General features: G+C 33.4%; 2 protein-coding genes and 1 long non-coding RNA gene across 4 annotated transcripts; 2 read left to right on the top strand and 1 right to left on the bottom strand.

Moving 5' to 3' along the window:
* Positions 1-1182: 1182 nt before the first annotated feature.
* On the top strand, positions 1183-9285 carry LOC105156399 (uncharacterized). 2 transcript variants are annotated; one of them, XM_088877610.1, is made up of 13 exons: positions 1183-1435; positions 2013-2438; positions 3200-3446; positions 4307-4419; positions 4821-4900; positions 5660-5801; positions 5911-5991; positions 6744-6848; positions 6919-7101; positions 7500-7592; positions 8560-8699; positions 8786-8852; positions 8989-9285. In XM_088877610.1, exons 2-13 carry the CDS (start codon positions 2046-2048, stop codon positions 9106-9108), a joined length of 1764 nt encoding a protein of 587 aa, XP_088733736.1. In that variant the 5' UTR covers positions 1183-1435; positions 2013-2045; the 3' UTR covers positions 9109-9285. The 2 variants fall into 2 exon arrangements, with proteins under 2 accessions (XP_088733736.1, XP_088733735.1); XM_088877609.1 differs by having other exon boundaries at positions 2026-2438.
* Positions 9286-11286: 2001 nt separating this feature from the next.
* On the top strand, positions 11287-12045 carry LOC148789267 (uncharacterized). The gene is made up of 2 exons (XR_016064158.1): positions 11287-11576; positions 11699-12045. It is a non-coding gene; the product is annotated as an uncharacterized LOC148789267 (long non-coding RNA).
* Positions 12046-13479: 1434 nt separating this feature from the next.
* LOC105156400 (putative carboxylesterase 6) lies at positions 13480-14641 on the bottom strand. Its single transcript, XM_011072520.3, has one exon. The coding sequence runs from the start codon at positions 14585-14587 to the stop codon at positions 13577-13579; it is 1011 nt and encodes a 336-aa protein (XP_011070822.1). The 5' UTR covers positions 14588-14641; the 3' UTR covers positions 13480-13576.
* Between the last annotated feature and the right edge of the window lie 2890 nt (positions 14642-17531).

A 17531-nucleotide genomic window follows, 5' to 3' on the forward strand; every position in this document is an offset into this window, starting at 1 on the left:
ATTTTCAACTCTTACCCCTTCCGGAGATATCAATTTTCAACAAAAGGAACTTTATTTGCTTGGATTCGATCAATCCTCATTTAAATTAGTATTCGTTTTTTTTTTTTTATATAAATTGTTTCTATTTGTTGTTGACTATGATTTTGTATTTCTTTATTACCTTATATATTTTTTAAAATTAGAACAGTATTTACGTTATTAAATTTGAGGCTAATATTGAGATACGAATATAGATAAAAATATTTATATTTTATTTTATAAATAATCAACAAATTTGTTTAGAAGCATCATATTTGCTGATTAAGGGACTGTTTTATCAAATTAGTTTGATATAATTGCGTGTCATTATAAAGTTTCTTCATCAATTATTTATGTCAATTTTGAAAATGTACATTTTTACTTGTAAAACGTGTCAAACTTCTATTCAAAGTATTGATTATTGAAAACTATTTATTACAATTACGAGGAAAGTTAATTTATTGACTAAAAGTTGGGGATAATTACACTTTCTTTTTAAAAAATTTGGTATAATTACATGTAAATTTTTATATTTTATAAAATTACACCTAATACACTTAAAATTTGCTTTCGTCTAATAAATAGGTTCATTTGTTAGTCAAAATTAATTGAATTTGCTTATGTTAACAAAAAAGACCGAATGAAAATTGATATTATTCTCGATTACTTATTACTAACTTATTGCAAGTCAGACAAATTTTTTTCCAACTAAACTACCTTTTATCACTGTAAAAATATACCTTCTCATACACATTAATGTTTGAAAGCGTATAAAGATAATTTGATCGTAAAAATATTTTTTTTGTTTGTAATAAAATAATAATAAATCAATCATACAATAAATTTTTATTTAATTTTTTTTAATATCAAGAAATTTAATAAATTTTAACTAGCAAATAGACTTATTTAACAAACAAAAATAAATTTAAAAAATACTAAATATAATTTTTCAAACTACAAAAATTTAATATAATTATATAAAATCAGATGGGAGGAGAGGATAACTATCCCTAAAAATTATTGTTTCAGTATAGTTTCGTGTTGTCATTTATAGCTGGTTTAATTACTATATTTTAGAAAATAATAGTAATTCATGTATTATAATTTTTGTAGTTGGAGGGGGCGAAGTGTATATTTTTATAGTTTAAGGGGAAAATTTGAAATTCTTGCCCTTTTTCACGTGACTGCGATGAATATGAGCGACAGAGAGAGCGAAACTCGGTGACGATTTCATCAACGCAGTTCGACATAACTCGCATTTTGAAGCCATCCCGATTATTGTGTAGAGAAAAAGAGGAGCCCTGTGATTGTTACATGAAAAACACCGGCCCCGAAATCACATCAGAAGATTCATTTCCCATCTCCCCCCCCTCTCTTCAAATCTGAAGGATAGCCGGCGGGAACCCCATTGCCTCCGGTAACTCTCTTCACTTTCTCTGTCTAATACATACTCTTATGCGCGCTTTATCGTATGCACATAGGCGTACTAAATCATTTCTTTGTTCTTTTTGTTTTTCTTTAGGATTTAAATTCTTGGTTGTTGCCAGATCTTAGATTTTTCAGATTTAATTTGATCTCCCGTTGCTTTCCTTTCACTTAAGAAATTAAAACTCATAAATTCTGCCCAATTAGACTTGTGGGCCAAGCTGATTTTTCTGAAAAATTGTAATTTTTACTCCCATTTTCCCTTCCTGAACTGGAAATAAAATCTGATATTCGTGAGTTTGTTTCCAAATAAATTAAACAGAGTTATTTCCTCATAATAACCAGAATTTTCTATTTTGGAAGACTGATGAAAGGACTCGTTTGATAAGGTGACACGGCAAGGGGTTTAAGAATCAGTTTTCTTTCTATAAGGGCTAAAATCACTTGTTTTGGGCATTTTTACGCCATATAGTAGGGTGATCTCTAGCTTTCTTTCGGGCTTCTCATTCTACTTTGTTTTAGTGATGAAAATTTAGTTTCTTTTATTCTTTTGGAATGTTTTGATGAAGCTTGTACCTCTAGGGAAAGATTTTTGCGGCACAATGTCGATGGCGGATGAGCCACTGTATCCAATAGCAGTGCTAATTGATGAGTTAAAGAACGATGACATTCAACTGCGATTGAACTCTATACGGAGACTATCAACCATAGCACGCGCACTTGGGGAGGAGAGGACTCGGAAGGAGTTGATCCCATTTTTGAGTGAGAACAATGATGATGACGATGAGGTGCTGCTGGCTATGGCTGAGGAATTGGGTGTGTTCATTCCATATGTCGGAGGGGTGGAGCATGCTCATGTGTTGCTCCCTCCCCTGGAAACACTTTGTACTGTGGAGGAGACCTGTGTGAGGGACAAAGCTGTAGAGTCATTATGCAGAATTGGATCACAGATGAGAGAAAGTGATTTGGTTGACTGGTTTATTCCTCTTGTGAAGGTCAGATATAATCTGCTTTTCTTTCGTTATTGTGATGCTACTGAGAAGGTCGTCTTTGTTAGGTACTGTGCTGTAGGTTATACATAATGATACAGAATTCTGGCGCTTCAGAATACTATACTGTGTGATAGTTTTTTTCTTATCCTTATTTCCTTTCTCGGATACCTGATTAATTTTTACATTTATATTTAATGCTGAAAGAGGGAGTCACTTGAGAACTGTTTATTTATTTGCTTTTGTATATTTTTCAAATATGACAACATGCAATTCATTTTGAGAGCCCTCACTGATATTTAGTAATGTATGCTAATTGTTGCTGTTAGCATGGTAGATAGAACTTGCAGTTTCCTTAGTCATCATTTTATGCTACCTTGATCAATGTTATTTTCATTATTTATTGGATCAGAGGCCACTGAACATAGTTGGAAAATCTGATGCCATATTTTATCATGCATGATAATTTTCTTTTCTGGTTGTTTGCCAATTACTTAAATTTATATTACATTATGAAGGTGGAATCACTTTGACTCTACAATTGATTTCCTTTGGTCGAGGCCTCAATAAAATGAAGCATGGAGTTTGCCTGGGCTTTTATAATTGTGGTTTATAACTATGCTGGTGAACTTTTTAGCATGTGAAGATATTCTTGTCTCTTTCTTGCTGAAGTATCCATATTCAATTACTCTTTTTGGTAGTGCAGACTCTGGGATTTCCAGTTCTCATATTTAGTTGTCTGCATATTGGTTTATTTTAAATTACAGAGGCTGGCAGCTGGTGAGTGGTTTACGGCTCGAGTTTCAGCTTGTGGATTGTTTCATATTGCCTACTCAAGTGCCCCAGATACGTTAAAGACAGAATTAAGGTCAATATACAGCCAGTTGTGCCAAGATGATATGCCTATGGTGAGAAGGGCTGCCGCAACGAATTTGGGGAAATTTGCTGCCACTGTGGAAGCTGCTCATCTGAAAACTGACATCATGTCTATATTTGAGGATCTTACACAGGATGGTAAAATTTCTTTAGGTTTCTCTATCTTGTTATAATTATTTCTGGATTTTTTAGACATTCACTTATATGATTGATTATGCCTAGATACTTAGTGTAGTTGCCATGATTTATTAATTCTTAAATATTAGAGGTATATTTATGTGATAAAACATGTGAATGATGTGATTTAAATATGAATAGACATGCATTCAGCATTTCATATTCATAAATTACAATTTGGGGTAAGTTTTAGGTTCATTTTTGGGGTACTTTGTCTGTATTACAAGCCAGCATTACATCTTTAGAAGTCTCAAGTCACTTATTGAGTTTTTAATTCATTTTTGGTTCTTTTTATCATATCCTTGCGTCCCAGATTCGCTCTTATTTGAAGCAATTTGGGATTCTGTAGAAATGTTATTGCGAATTTTCTTTTGCATAGCAGCATTTCTGTTGCCATTGCTTGGATGAAACTCTGGTTTGTAGCGTAATTGTGGTTGACATGGATGCTTTGATTTCTTCTTAATGATCTAACAAATGATAATAATGAAGCCAACCATATCAATTTATGCACAACTTTTGGAATGTAGCAAATGGAGAAAAGTATTCATTATTCATGATTCAAGAAGGATGAGTGAGTAATTTAAGTAAATCCAGATGGTGACTGAAGCAGAAAAGTTGAAGGATCATGATTTCTTAATAAGTTATAGTGAATGGCCTGTCCTCTGGACCATTGAAAAAAATTGGTTGGTCTTTTCTATATAGGTTAAAAGAATGTCGATGGCTTGAATATTAAACAGTGTTTCTCCAAATTTGGTGGAAAATAACAGGGTAAGACATATGGTGGGTGAATTAAAATTGACTTTCTTAGTCCCTCCTTTCAGATCAGGATTCTGTTCGCTTGCTAGCTGTTGAGGGCTGTGCTGCTCTTGGGAAGTTACTGGAACCTCAAGATTGTGTTGCACATATTCTCCCTGTAATTGTCAACTTCTCGCAGGTACATTCCAGACTCTGTTTTTTTTCTTGTTATGATTACTGGGACAGGTATTACGTGATTTCGCCCATTTTCTTTAGACCCATCAAGTTGTTTCATGAGATTGTTTGCTCAGTACCTTTTGGGTTGTTTATTTTTTATATATGAAATATTGTTCAACAATTTAGTTTGGGCTATGATGTCGGAATTTCTGATCATTTTCATTTTATCTTGCTAGCTTTGTTAAACATTGGATATGTATAATTCCTGATCCTTTAAGCATGAAATTAACTCTATTGCCATATTTAAACAAAGTTAACTGGTAGTACTTATTTTGTCGCTGCATTTTGGATTTGCTGGCTTCTTTCTTTCTTTATTCCTTTTCATACTCTTTTATTCTGATTTTACTTACCGTATTTTATCAGGATAAGTCTTGGCGTGTTCGCTACATGGTTGCCAACCAGTTGTATGAACTTTGTGAGGCTGTGGGACCTGAACCTACACGGTAGTTGTTTAATATCTGGCTTCTAATTTTGACATTCTTTGTCTTATATAGCATCAGGTGTTGTGTGCGTTCAAACGTCTGACGTTTAATTTGTTTACATGTGATTGGTATACTGCTCTCTTATTAAGAAACGCTATTTCTTTTTCTTCCACTTCTTTGTTTCCGTCATGTATACTTCTAAAGACAAGGAGAAGAACTTGGAATGTACTTACAATACTGTTGGGATTAGCAGACATGCAAATAAAGATTTTTGGGGTGTTAGTTGCTAGAGATGTTGTCCATCTGTTTGTATGCTATATTGATGTTTGGAGAGGCGTACACATGCAGACACATTATCTATTTCCACATGGATCTGAAGTTATGCAATTAGTTATTTATATACTTGTCATGAAAGCACTTTATCCAAGTAAAGTGCGATTACTCTTCCCTTGTTATATTAGAATCTTGTATCTCAACCTTTAATATTTGGCTGCATAGCAAGTGTAGTATTGATGGCTTTCCAAAAGAAGAAGTATTCTTTTGAGTGTGGGCATTTTCATTGTAATGGTAGGCCTACAGTAGCAATGAAGAGATCTTGGTGTGCAGACCGAACATGCTACCTTCCTGAGATTGGCAGCTTCCTTGTTATTGTTCGAGTTTGTTTCTTATGACAGTTGTCGAACTTTTTTGGCATATAAAAGATGTCTATGATTAGTTTCAAATTTTGTTAAATCTCCTTCATATAGTGGTCCTGATAAGTGAAATATGTGATGTTTTAAGGACGGATTTGGTTCCTGCATATGTCCGCCTACTTCGGGATAATGAAGCGGAAGTGCGGATAGCAGCTGCTGGTAAAGTCACAAAATTCTGCAGGATTCTTAATCCTGAACTTGCTGTCCAGCATATTCTTCCTTGTGTAAAGGTAGGCACCATGGTGCATCAATCATGGTGGATCATCTGTTAGTTATGAATATATTGTTCATATGATGTTGATACTTTACTGTCTTATAATGGGAGATGACCTATTGCAGGAATTGTCATCTGATTCGTCACAGCATGTAAGGTCTGCTTTGGCATCTGTCATAATGGGAATGGCTCCTGTTTTGGGCAAGGTAAAGACTATGGCAACTTTAAGTTGGGAAAGTTAGATTGAAGCTGCAAATGTGTTTTGTCATGGATGCATAGCTAGGACGGTTAGATACTTGTTTTAACTACGTAATTGTATTTAACTATTATTATATTTGTTTCAAATATTAATTTACTGATAGCATCAACATCTTTTGCTCATATTGGTAAGACATTACGGCATCTTTCTGCTTTAGACAATAGCTGCTTGAAGAATTACTTATTTTTGGCACGAGAACCAGCTACTGTCATTTTACTTGGTTGTTTGCCAACCACTTGGTGCAACCCTGTGAGTTGCTGCAGCTGTTGTGCCCCGATGTAGTTTCAAAAGCCGGTTTACATATCATAGATGTGGTTCTTCAGAGTCTCTTTCTTCAGCTTCCTTTAGGACTATCTCAGTACATTGTTCTATATCTGATACATAGAATTGTCGGTTGTGTTCTTTTTTTTCCTTTGGTATTTATTGAAATGGAAAAGAACTGGCGTTGGATGGTCTTCAGGTTCCTTGACCTGCTTGACTAATTATAACTCTTTGTCTCTGAAACTACAACCTAAGTTATCTGAAGTTTCTTTTTTTTTTTTTTTTTTTTTTTTGACTTCTCAGTTAACTCTTTTGATCTGCTTTTTATCATTTCTGACATTGATGTTGCATTTATTTGCCATTACATAATGAACGACTTGTTCTGTTATCAACATGATTCTACTGGGATTTGAATATTGGATTTTCTGGTTGATGCAGGATGCAACAATTGAACAACTTCTCCCCATATTTCTCTCCCTTTTGAAGGATGAATTTCCTGATGTTCGCCTCAACATCATTAGCAAGCTAGATCAAGTCAATCAGGTCTGTGGTGTCCCTCCAAATGTTTTTCTCCAATTATCATGTATGCTGATATTTTTTTCTGCACATGCAGGTTATTGGAATTGATTTGCTCTCTCAATCTCTGTTACCAGCTATTGTGGAGCTAGCAGAGGATAGGCACTGGAGGGTTCGGCTTGCCATCATAGAATACATACCTTTATTGGCTAGTCAATTGGGTGTTGGATTTTTTGATGATAAGCTGGGAGCCCTTTGCATGCAGTGGCTACAGGACAAGGTTGGAGTTTCTCTTGTGATTATTTTATTTTTGTCATTTTAGCTGCAAGAAAATTGGAGAACACGTAAAAGCAATGATGCCATGGCAATTCTCTATTTGAACTTCAGAGATCTAATTTGATTCTATGATGTGACATTCAGTGACAAATTGGTTTCTCGGCTAGTCTCTTTTCTGTTCTTAATGATAATAATTGACTTGATCCTTTAATCATTTGCGTTCTGTTCTACTGTAAATGAAAATATATTCTCCAATCTCTTCCATGCTACACTTTGTTATGTGCTGGTGCACATTTTCCTTTTTCTAATCCTCTTTTTTCTTGGCTGGGAGTTGGCGTGGTTGTGTGGGTGGAGTTGAAACAGGAAACAATAATTTACATCTATTTTTGGGATTTTGTGCAGGTTTACTCTATTAGAGATGCTGCAGCTAATAATTTGAAACGTTTGGCAGAAGAATTTGGTCCAGACTGGGCAATGCAACATATAGTTCCTCAGGTTTGTAGAAGGATATCAAAACAAGCTCCCATTTTGGTTGTACTTAGATTTGCATACGCCAGCCTTTCATATTACTCTTCTGCTCATAAACTGTTTACTTCTCCAAAACATATTTTTCGGTTATATGGTTTGACAGTGTGGGAACAACTTTAATAGATTAAGCACAACTAATTTTTGCACTAACCTGAAGGACAGAAAGAATAGAGTTAAAGAAGCCGAAGGTTCAAACGATCCTCTAGGGATTCTGTGGCTTCAGTAGGTTCTCATTCTCCCCTGACCTCCTGAGTCATGTTTGAGACACTGATCAATGCATAATGGCTGTTTCATCCTTTCCCCAAACCAAAAGAGAAAGAAAAGGTTGTGTCTGGTCAATGAGTAGTGTAAACTACCAACTTCTGTAATGAAAGCTTGCCATTCTCATAATGAACTCTGTGGGTGCGATTGCACTCTTTCGTACTAGATACATAAAGGAATGAGCTGTCTTAATTACCAGTGGAAAATGTGAAGACCAAGGAAAGTCTAAAATGTAGAATTCCTGTGTCAATTTGAATTGTTATTTCTGCTTGCTTGTTACAGTTCGATTGACATTTGTTTCTGTAAACCTAGTTTTAACTTACTCCTGACTTTTCTATTCGCGACCCGAACTGGAATCATAGAAATGTCCAGACATGCCAAAAATTGTTAGATCAATGGAATGCAACTATAACTCTTGCCTGTTGATACTTGAATCTGGCCTGATATGTTGAATGTACTTCCTATATAGAGTTTGTTTCTTGTTTCTAAATTTTCTACTAACCTATTAACAAAGATCCATGCCATGTCAACTCCAGGTTTTCCACATGATAAAAAATCGGCATGACTTATATCTGATACAGTCTTCATGCGATTGCTCTCAAGTCAAATTACCTGTGCCTTGTTCCTTTTCAACATGTTTGAACAATGAAATCTTGGTTCATTTTCCATGCAGGTTTTAGATATGGTAAACAATCCACATTATTTGTATCGGATGACTGTTCTTCGTGCAATTTCCTTGCTCGCTCCAGTCATGGGTGCGGAGATAACATGTTCCAACTTATTGCCTGTGATTGTTACTGCATCAAAGGACAGGTATTTGTCCTTTTACGTCCATATACAGGCTATACGAGTATATAATTGCTTCCACAACTAATAAGCTGAATTACGACGTTATGCAGAGTGCCTAACATTAAATTCAATGTGGCAAAAGTGTTGCAATCCATGATCCCCATTGTCGACCAATCTGTGAGTTCTCTTATCCTTCAGCTCACTCTTTTGCTTGTATGACAGAAAGAATTCCACATGAAACAGAGATTACTCTTTTCTTGCTCTTCATTCTGATAATGTTGGTTTCTCATGAAATTTTTGTCTTGCTCCGTAGGTGGTGGAGAAAACAATACGCCCCACCTTGGTAGAGCTCACAGAGGACCCTGATGTAGATGTCCGTTTTTTCGCCAACCAAGCTCTTCAGTCAATCGATCACGTCATGATGTCTAGCTAGACAATCTAAGGCTGTTTAAGTGGGCATTTGCCTAGTGTTTCTACTGTATGCCGATTTCATGCTAGTGGTGTTGGATGATCCTTATTTGTTTCAAAAGTATATTGTTTAATGTTTCACCTCCCCTTGAATCTTGAATTTTTGTTTATACCAATGTTTTAACAGCGGTGTTTATTTCAACTGTATGGCTAATATTAAGGCTTAAGCAGTCGCACATGTCAAGGTAGTTGAGCGTTCAGGTCCTTTTTCTTTCACCACTTATAAAATTGTGTAAACGTCAACTCCTGAAACTGTAATTTGCATATTTCACCATAAATGTCCTGATCTTTACACGGTACTAAAAGAGTAAATTACAACGAGCTTTAATGAAATTTAACATAATTATAAATATGATCTAACAATTAGATCAATCAGTTAGTTTTTGTTAGGTTTTCATCTATTTTTTGTGAAATGATCAAAAAATGCTTTTGTTCACTATAAATTATAATTTTATTTATTTTTAAAAAAAATATTTTGTTGAGAGCTAATGGATAATTTTCTTCTTATAATTTTTCAAATTTTTCATACATCTGGTTTGATTTTTTGTCATTCTTTTTTGAGAAAACAGTACAATAAGGATAAAGTTGACAATTTTAAACATTCATTCAAAAATTATATAATTTCATTAAATATCAAGAAAGTACTTATAATTTTTTAAATAATAAAAAATATTTATAAATATATCAAATTTTAGAAAAGCTCATCGAAATTAACCCTTTCTAAAATCACATGGAAACTGTTGTAGGGTTCAGATGCACAAGCAGACATCCCGTCGAAGGTGTAATGTTTGGTGAGTTAGGGGCAAATCATGTTTTCAACACAAAATTGTCCATCTAATTTTCTCGGATGCCATAATCAAAGTACGGACAGATAGGTAGGACTTTTTTTTATTTAATAAATTAATATATATATATATTGAATTAAAAAGTATTAAATAGTTTATAATATAAATTGAATTAAAAAGTATTAAATAGTTTAAATCATATCATTTGAGTAAGCTATAGGTCCTTGTATTAATACGACACAATTTAAATTATCTAATACTTGTACAAATAATGGACCTTGCTCCTTAACATCTACCCATTTTAGGACTGGAAATGATTTGGATTTGAATCGAGCACATCATTGTTCAAATTTATTTAAATTATTATCGAGTTTTGAATATTATTTTTGAATTTTGATTTCATTATATGATCTAATCAAATTTTAATTGGATCAACACGAGTTCAGCTCGAATAATTTGATATTTTTAAGTATATTTTATTAATTTTCCATTAATCGAAATTTTATCAAATAAATTTTTTTGTTCAAATTCAATTTGTTAATCTTAGCAAATCGAGTTCAAATAAATTTTTATCAATTAATTTTGATTGAGCCTTAAGTAATCTGATTACTTTTTTTTCAGCTCTAACCACTTTGATATGGCTTCATTGAATGATCCACTAGATGTTGCTATCAAACAAAAGAACCTACTTGTCTGTACTGCTAAGTCTTGTTAGGTACAGGAATAATTCCAATCCAAATTTGGTGTGAATCAAACCTAAACCAACAGGTCACAATTATATTGACTCACGGTTTCAAAAGAGTAATTAATCATATTACAAAAATAATTATAATTATCATGTGATTAATTCGACCTAGTCAAATATAATTTTACGAAAAAATTCTAATAAGAAGGTAGTTACATGGGCAAAGTTCTACCATAAAACGTAAAAACACGCCTTTTTAGTCCTAGGTGAACGGCAGAGGCCATGTGCCTTGCACGTGTCCGGTAACTCCTATTGTCTCAAATGATTTTGACTTCAAATGCCCTGTTTAATGGTACCAAAAGAAAAAAAAGTCTTTTAATGGTATCAAACAAACACATTTTTTGTTTTTTTGGTGCCACTGAAAAGAGCATTTGAAGTCAAAGTCATGTGAATCAATAGGAATTAATGTTCACGTGCGAGACACATAGCATCTGTCGTTGATTTGGGACCAAATGCCTGTTTCTATGTTTTATGGTACCAAAAGCGATACTCGCAACAATTATAATATAAAAAATGAAAACAACATTTTTTCACGACACCAAAAAAGAATTTTGCCCTATTTACATGCATTGGGTTTTGTAACAAAAACAAAAAAAAGCAACATAGTAAGATTGGGTGTTGACAATGTTGTTCACTTAGGAAGGGTTGCTGGGAGCCAAATCGTGTGACCTTCAACCACCAAATATCACCAACATATTTTGCTCGTATTCTTCCATAAATACAAGGTTGTTGTCTTGAAGCTTCAGACCCCGAATGCTTGGAGTTCCCTTTGTTTTTCTCTCTTCACACACATTTGGGCTATTGTTGCATCGTCGAACATGGAGGAAGAAGGCGAAGGCGAAGGCGAAGGAGAAGGAGAAACAAAAAGAGAATCGAGATCGATATGTTTTTTTCTATGTCGAGGTAATTTTAACTTCTATTCATCAAAGTAATTCCTACAACAAACCCTAATTTCGGACTGGTCAACTTAATTAAGTGCGATCACATAGTTAACGCTAAAGTACTGTTTGGATGAATTTTTACAGGAGAAGCTGGCTTAAAGCTTTATGGAACACTCATTTGAGCAAGATTTGTTCTGCAGCAAAGGAGATGGAGGCACGAGGGTTACGTATTTTTGTATAGCCACGACCTCGGACCTTCATCTTGTTCGAGTTTGTATAAGTGGACTCTATGATTAGTTGTATTTCGGCTAATGGACTTGAGAATATAACCTAGTTAGCTAGCTCGACATGAAATCTTTAATATTCTTTTTTTCTTTAATGAAAAAGGAAAAAAAAGTGAAGCATGGATGGACAAAAGGGGTTGTCGGAGAAGACACATATGTACTTTTCTAATATTTGATTTGAACTATATATAATTGCTGTTCAAACAACACCAAATTCAGACCTATCTATTCACATAAATGATTTATTCATTCATCAGTATCGAATGAATAAACTCGAATAATAATTAACTTTTTTTTTTTAAACTAAAATATATAAGGAATTTTATTTGGCGTGTGCGGAACAATTGTGCGCACATTCTAATTAACGGTATATAAACCATATTTTTGACACATGAAATTAGAGTAAAAATTATTTTAGTACTCAAGTTTCAGTGTTATTGTTAAATTGATACATGAGTTTTTTTGCAAATGATATGATTGATACCCGAATTTTTTCGAAATTGATACATGAGTGTTTATAATTATCCCAATTAATTCTTGAGGTTTTACATAAAAGTCAAATATGCATATATCTATTGAGAATATTTTATAATGAAAAAGTTACCCTTTAAATGTAACTTAATTTTATATATGTCCATTTATTTGTAGCACAATAAGTCCTATGATTAAATAAACTATACTATATAACAATTTAAATGATAACAGTAATAGTAAATTAGTTTCGTATATAAGAATATTCATTCGATAATAAAAATTAACATTTAATATATTTGAGGAAGTGATGTTTTCAAAAATTAAAATTAAAGACATTTTAAACAAAAAGTAATTGTTTGGATTTAATTTCTAATATTATAATTTAAAAAAATAAATATATTAAGACAAAAAGAATAATTTCACCAGTCTTTTCCTTAAGTTCTATCTTTATAAATTAAATATAAAATCTCATCTCTTATATCTATCTTATAAGGTGGTTTTATTTCTATTTATTGTTTTAAATTATGGAGTTTACACTTATTCTCAATCTAATTATTTATTATTGTGTACTTTTTTTATAATAATAAAATTATATTAGTTTACTATTTTTTCTAAATATTGTAAGTAATTAAAACTAACATTTATTTCATATGTTTTTAGTTTTAAAGGTGTAACCTTTTATTTATAAAACTAGTGGCTCACATCAAGTGTATTTTTAATTTTTTGTGTCAGTAAAGGACAAAATATTTATATAGTACTATTTACTAATTATTTTAAAATATAAATATCAATTTTTTATATTTTTTTGTATTTTAATTTAAATGAAATATATTTAAGAATAAACTTATAATTTTTTAGAAGGATAAAAAATAAAAAGAAGACCACAAAGTCAATCTCAAAAACAAGAAAAGAATAAATGTGTGTGATTTTATAAGTCAACAAGGGTATATTAGTCATTTTTTGTCTAAGAAGGGGTTAAAATCTGCCAAAACTCAATCCATTTGCCTCAAGGGCGCTAAAAATTCACATTCCCATACTTTCTAACGAAAAAGGAGGTTTTATGTAGAATTTTTTAAATAACAGTGATCTTTAGCTTATTTTTAAAACAGGAGGTAAAATGCAAATTGGGCTTAAATATTTTGGTAGAACTTCCATTGTAAGGCAAGATTCAAGCATTCCGTGATTAGAGTTTATGATTGAGTAATTAATAATCAATGTAGGTACAAATTTCTACATTTTACATTTAATTACAAGGCAGAAAGACTCATCTACCCATGAAGTTGTTGATATGACAAATCAATTCAAGAACACGACTTTGCGAGAGAGCAGACTTGTTAAGAATCTGAAATGCATGGCCAACACCTTTACACACCAACTGCTCCACTTTCACGCCTTTACTCCTCAAATTAGCGCACAACTCCAAATTCCTATCTCTCAGTATATCCATCTCCGATATGCATACCATGACCCGCAAATTCCGCAACTCCTCCGCCCCCTTGGCCACCGGATTGCACCAGGGGTGGTCGCGATTGGCCCCGGAAGGCAACGACAGCCGCCAATACGTGTCGGACGCCGCCAGCGTAAGGGCGGAGCGTGGTGGCTGCACCGTGTACTTCTCCGAATGAGTCCTCCTCTCCCCTCCAAAAAAGGGTTGTATTAGTACGAGTCCCTTGATTTCCAACACCCTACTTACACTCAACGCGACGTTATAGGCTATGTTTGCACCAGCACTATCACCAGCCAGGAATATGCTAGAGAAGTCACATTTACTAGTCCACCAATCATTACTCGGGACGAAATTTTGTTGCGTCAGCCAAACAAGCGCCTTAACTCCGTCGTCATAGGCTGCCGGAAGAGGGTTCTCCGGCGCCAGCCGGTAATTGACCGACACGACTGCACAACTGAGTCTGGAGGCTAATTTTGCTAGGAATTCGTGGTAGCAACTCCAAGAAGCGGAGCCGACACAAAATCCGCCGCCGTGGAAGTACACCATTAAGGGGAGTCGGAGTCTGTCGGTGTTTGGGACATACAAACGTGCCAAAACATTGGTGCACTTGTCTATGATCATGTCTCTACAAGTTACCCCAAGCTCCGGAGCCAATGAGCAGGCGACACTTGGAACGATCTGGGGTCGTTCGACGTGACCATCTTTGTAAACTCTAATAAGCCCATCAATCTCGGCAACCACAACTCCACGGTGGGGGGATTCTTGGCCGTTGATTTGAAGGTTGAAACTTGGATCCAGTGTGGTGGCGGCCATTCTTCTTTTTCTCATAAGAATGAGAAATAAAATGGAAAATATGGAAGGAGTATAGCAAATTGTGAGGAAATGATGGCCAAACTGAAGGTATTTATAGAGGGAGTGGAAATAAAGATAAGAAGATTATTGGGAATGGGAGTGGGTCATCAAGTGGGAAGACTTCCAATATTTCTTCACGTGGACTCTACTGATGGTCTAATTAGTCTACAGATGGTCCAGTGGTGGGGTTCACTTCAATTCTCAAAGTCAATAAATATAGTCAAAATATTATTTTTTTTCTATATAATTTAAATTGATTTTAGTTGAATTTAAAATAACTTATAATTAGCATAATATATTTATAATATGATTGGTATATAATTTCTTAAAAAATAATTAATTATATAATAAATATATTATATTTATATTATAATTAATTTAATTTGATCAAATTTAATAAAAATAAAAAAATTAAATCGCTATTCTTACAGCAACTTTTTGTTAGCCGCGTTTACTGTAAAAATTACTAAAGGTGGCTGGTAATGACATAAGCCCAACATTCAACAGCGAAATACCACTTAAAAACAGCGTGGCCGAATGTGAATCCTTCGTCCTTTGTAATAGTAAATGGGGCAGTGGTTGCCGGCGGAATTTTATATGAATTGATTAATTCTCTCCGACCAAGAATTTGTTGTGGGTCACTTGCTTATGGATGATTTGTGTTGGTGTTCTTATTACCATTTAGATCAAGAAACATTAATAATGTTTCTTTCCGAAACTTCATTCACACGTTCTTAGTCGAATGTACTGTGATTCTAAGTGCTATCAGTAACGACATCAATCAGTAATGAAGTGTATATATTTATATATATTAACTATACAAGTAAATTTTTAAATAAGATTCATTTATAAATTAAATTAACATTAAATTTTTTGGAAGTATTTAAATTCAGAATTTTTTTTGGAATCCAGCAATTAGTCAACGGCTAATGACTTTCCCATGGAATTTTCCACTTTTGTACTTAAAATTCGAGCACTATTGTCTCCTCTCAAATTCAGAAAATCAAGAAGCAAAAAAGAGTTGAGGACCACAATTTGCTCCCACGATTTATGTATGTTTCCTGTAGGTATCGCAATGACTTTGAGTTAGTTCAATTTAAATAATTTCCTGATATCTAAGAAAACAAACTCACACTTAGTTGGAAATTAAAATTTTTTAATGTTTAAGTAATTAATCGGATGCTAAATTGAAAAGAAAGATGAAAAATATTCTCTTAATAAAAGATGTTTTTTGACTCCTAAATGACTTTGGAGTATTTATAGGACTAAATATTTGTATTTGTATGAATCACGTGCCTTCTAAGTATTGGGTGGTAGATGATGATGGTTTCGGATCATAAGGTCGAGTTGGATGGAGTTTGACCCAACCCGAGCAAAAGTGCATATATCAAGATCATGTTTGGGCATTTTGAGGTCTTATGAGAAGTATTTTGTCCTTCAAAAGTGCTTCTTGTTAGACCCTGTCAATATATAATAAGGGATAATAACATAGCTTTATCCCAAATTTAGTGTAACTACACATAGACCAATTACGATTTGGAAGATTATGTTTAGTACCTCTGACTTTTGTTTATATCTAATAAATAGACCCCGTCAAAATTTATCGAATTTGTTAATATTACAAAAACAGTTGAATAAAAATCTATATTTTTATCCTAATTGACTTATTCTTGACCTATATATTGTAGGTCAATAAATTCTTTCTGACTAAAATTGATCAGAAAGATCTATTTGACTGTAATCAGTGAGTAATAAGTCAATTGGTGGTAAATATGAATTTTATTTAATTTTTTTATTAATAGGAACAAATTCTGTGATTAATAGAGAAGTGTATTTGTTAAATAAAAATAAATATTAAAAGTACTAAATATAATTTTTTAAATTATAGAAGATCTATTTATAATTATGTCAAATTTTAAAGTTAAAAAACAGTTCAATTATTTGATGTATTAGTCATAATAAAAGTTAACATCAAGAGGGAGGGGGGGGGGGGGGTGGTAATAATAGAGTTAATGGGGCCGAGGGGCAAGAAGAAGTGGCTGATATCATGAGGTCAAATGTCGGTACGTGCAATCATGAATTTACATGTCACTTTGGAAAGCTAGGATACATGCATGCCCATCTACAATGTGGAGGCCACACACACACAGACACACAAGGATTTTAATGTGGTGGGCGCATGGATGAGTGCATGCATGTATCTGAGCATGCATATTTTATGAGCAATAAGTTAATACATATACATATATATATATATACATAGATAGTGGATGGTTCCCTCTATTATGGAAGGAAGATGTAGGGGTTCTGGATCTTACGTGTTGACTTGAGAAGCGCAACTCATCCAATTCACTTTACACACACACAACACCCTTTCCAAAGTGGCCTTCCCTGTTTTTAGGACTTCCATCCAACATGCTTGTCATTTCCCACAATTCACCTGCATACATGAAAAATTACAATTTACCCCATTTGTTAATATAAATGTGCAAATACTCTTTATAAAACAAATAATAATTTATTCCTTTATATTTTTATAAAAAGAGCAAAAACCCCCCTATGCACAATAGTGGATTACACGTATTGTCTTTGCATTTAGAAAAAGATTTTACTCAATAAAATATTATTTTTGTTAACGTAGGGGAATAAATTGCATTTTACCCCCTACATATATCTCCTCATACATTTCTACCTACCGTATGTACATATCTCCTTGATTTTGAATTAAGACTTGACAAATTATTATTACTATTATTAATTTTATTTTTCTTCTAAATATTGGATTCTTGACATCACCATCACATTTTTAATTTTTTTATGATATAAATAGGGTATAACACCTTATTGAATTGAACTAAAATTTCAATTCAGTATTCAGTATAATTGTAGTTCAATTCGGTCGATAAATTCAATTATGCAC

This window comes from Sesamum indicum, linkage group LG2 (assembly GCF_026168435.1).
Source record: "Sesamum indicum cultivar Baizhima isolate 11 linkage group LG2, ASM2616843v1, whole genome shotgun sequence".
Lineage (NCBI taxonomy): Eukaryota > Viridiplantae > Streptophyta > Magnoliopsida > Lamiales > Pedaliaceae > Sesamum > Sesamum indicum.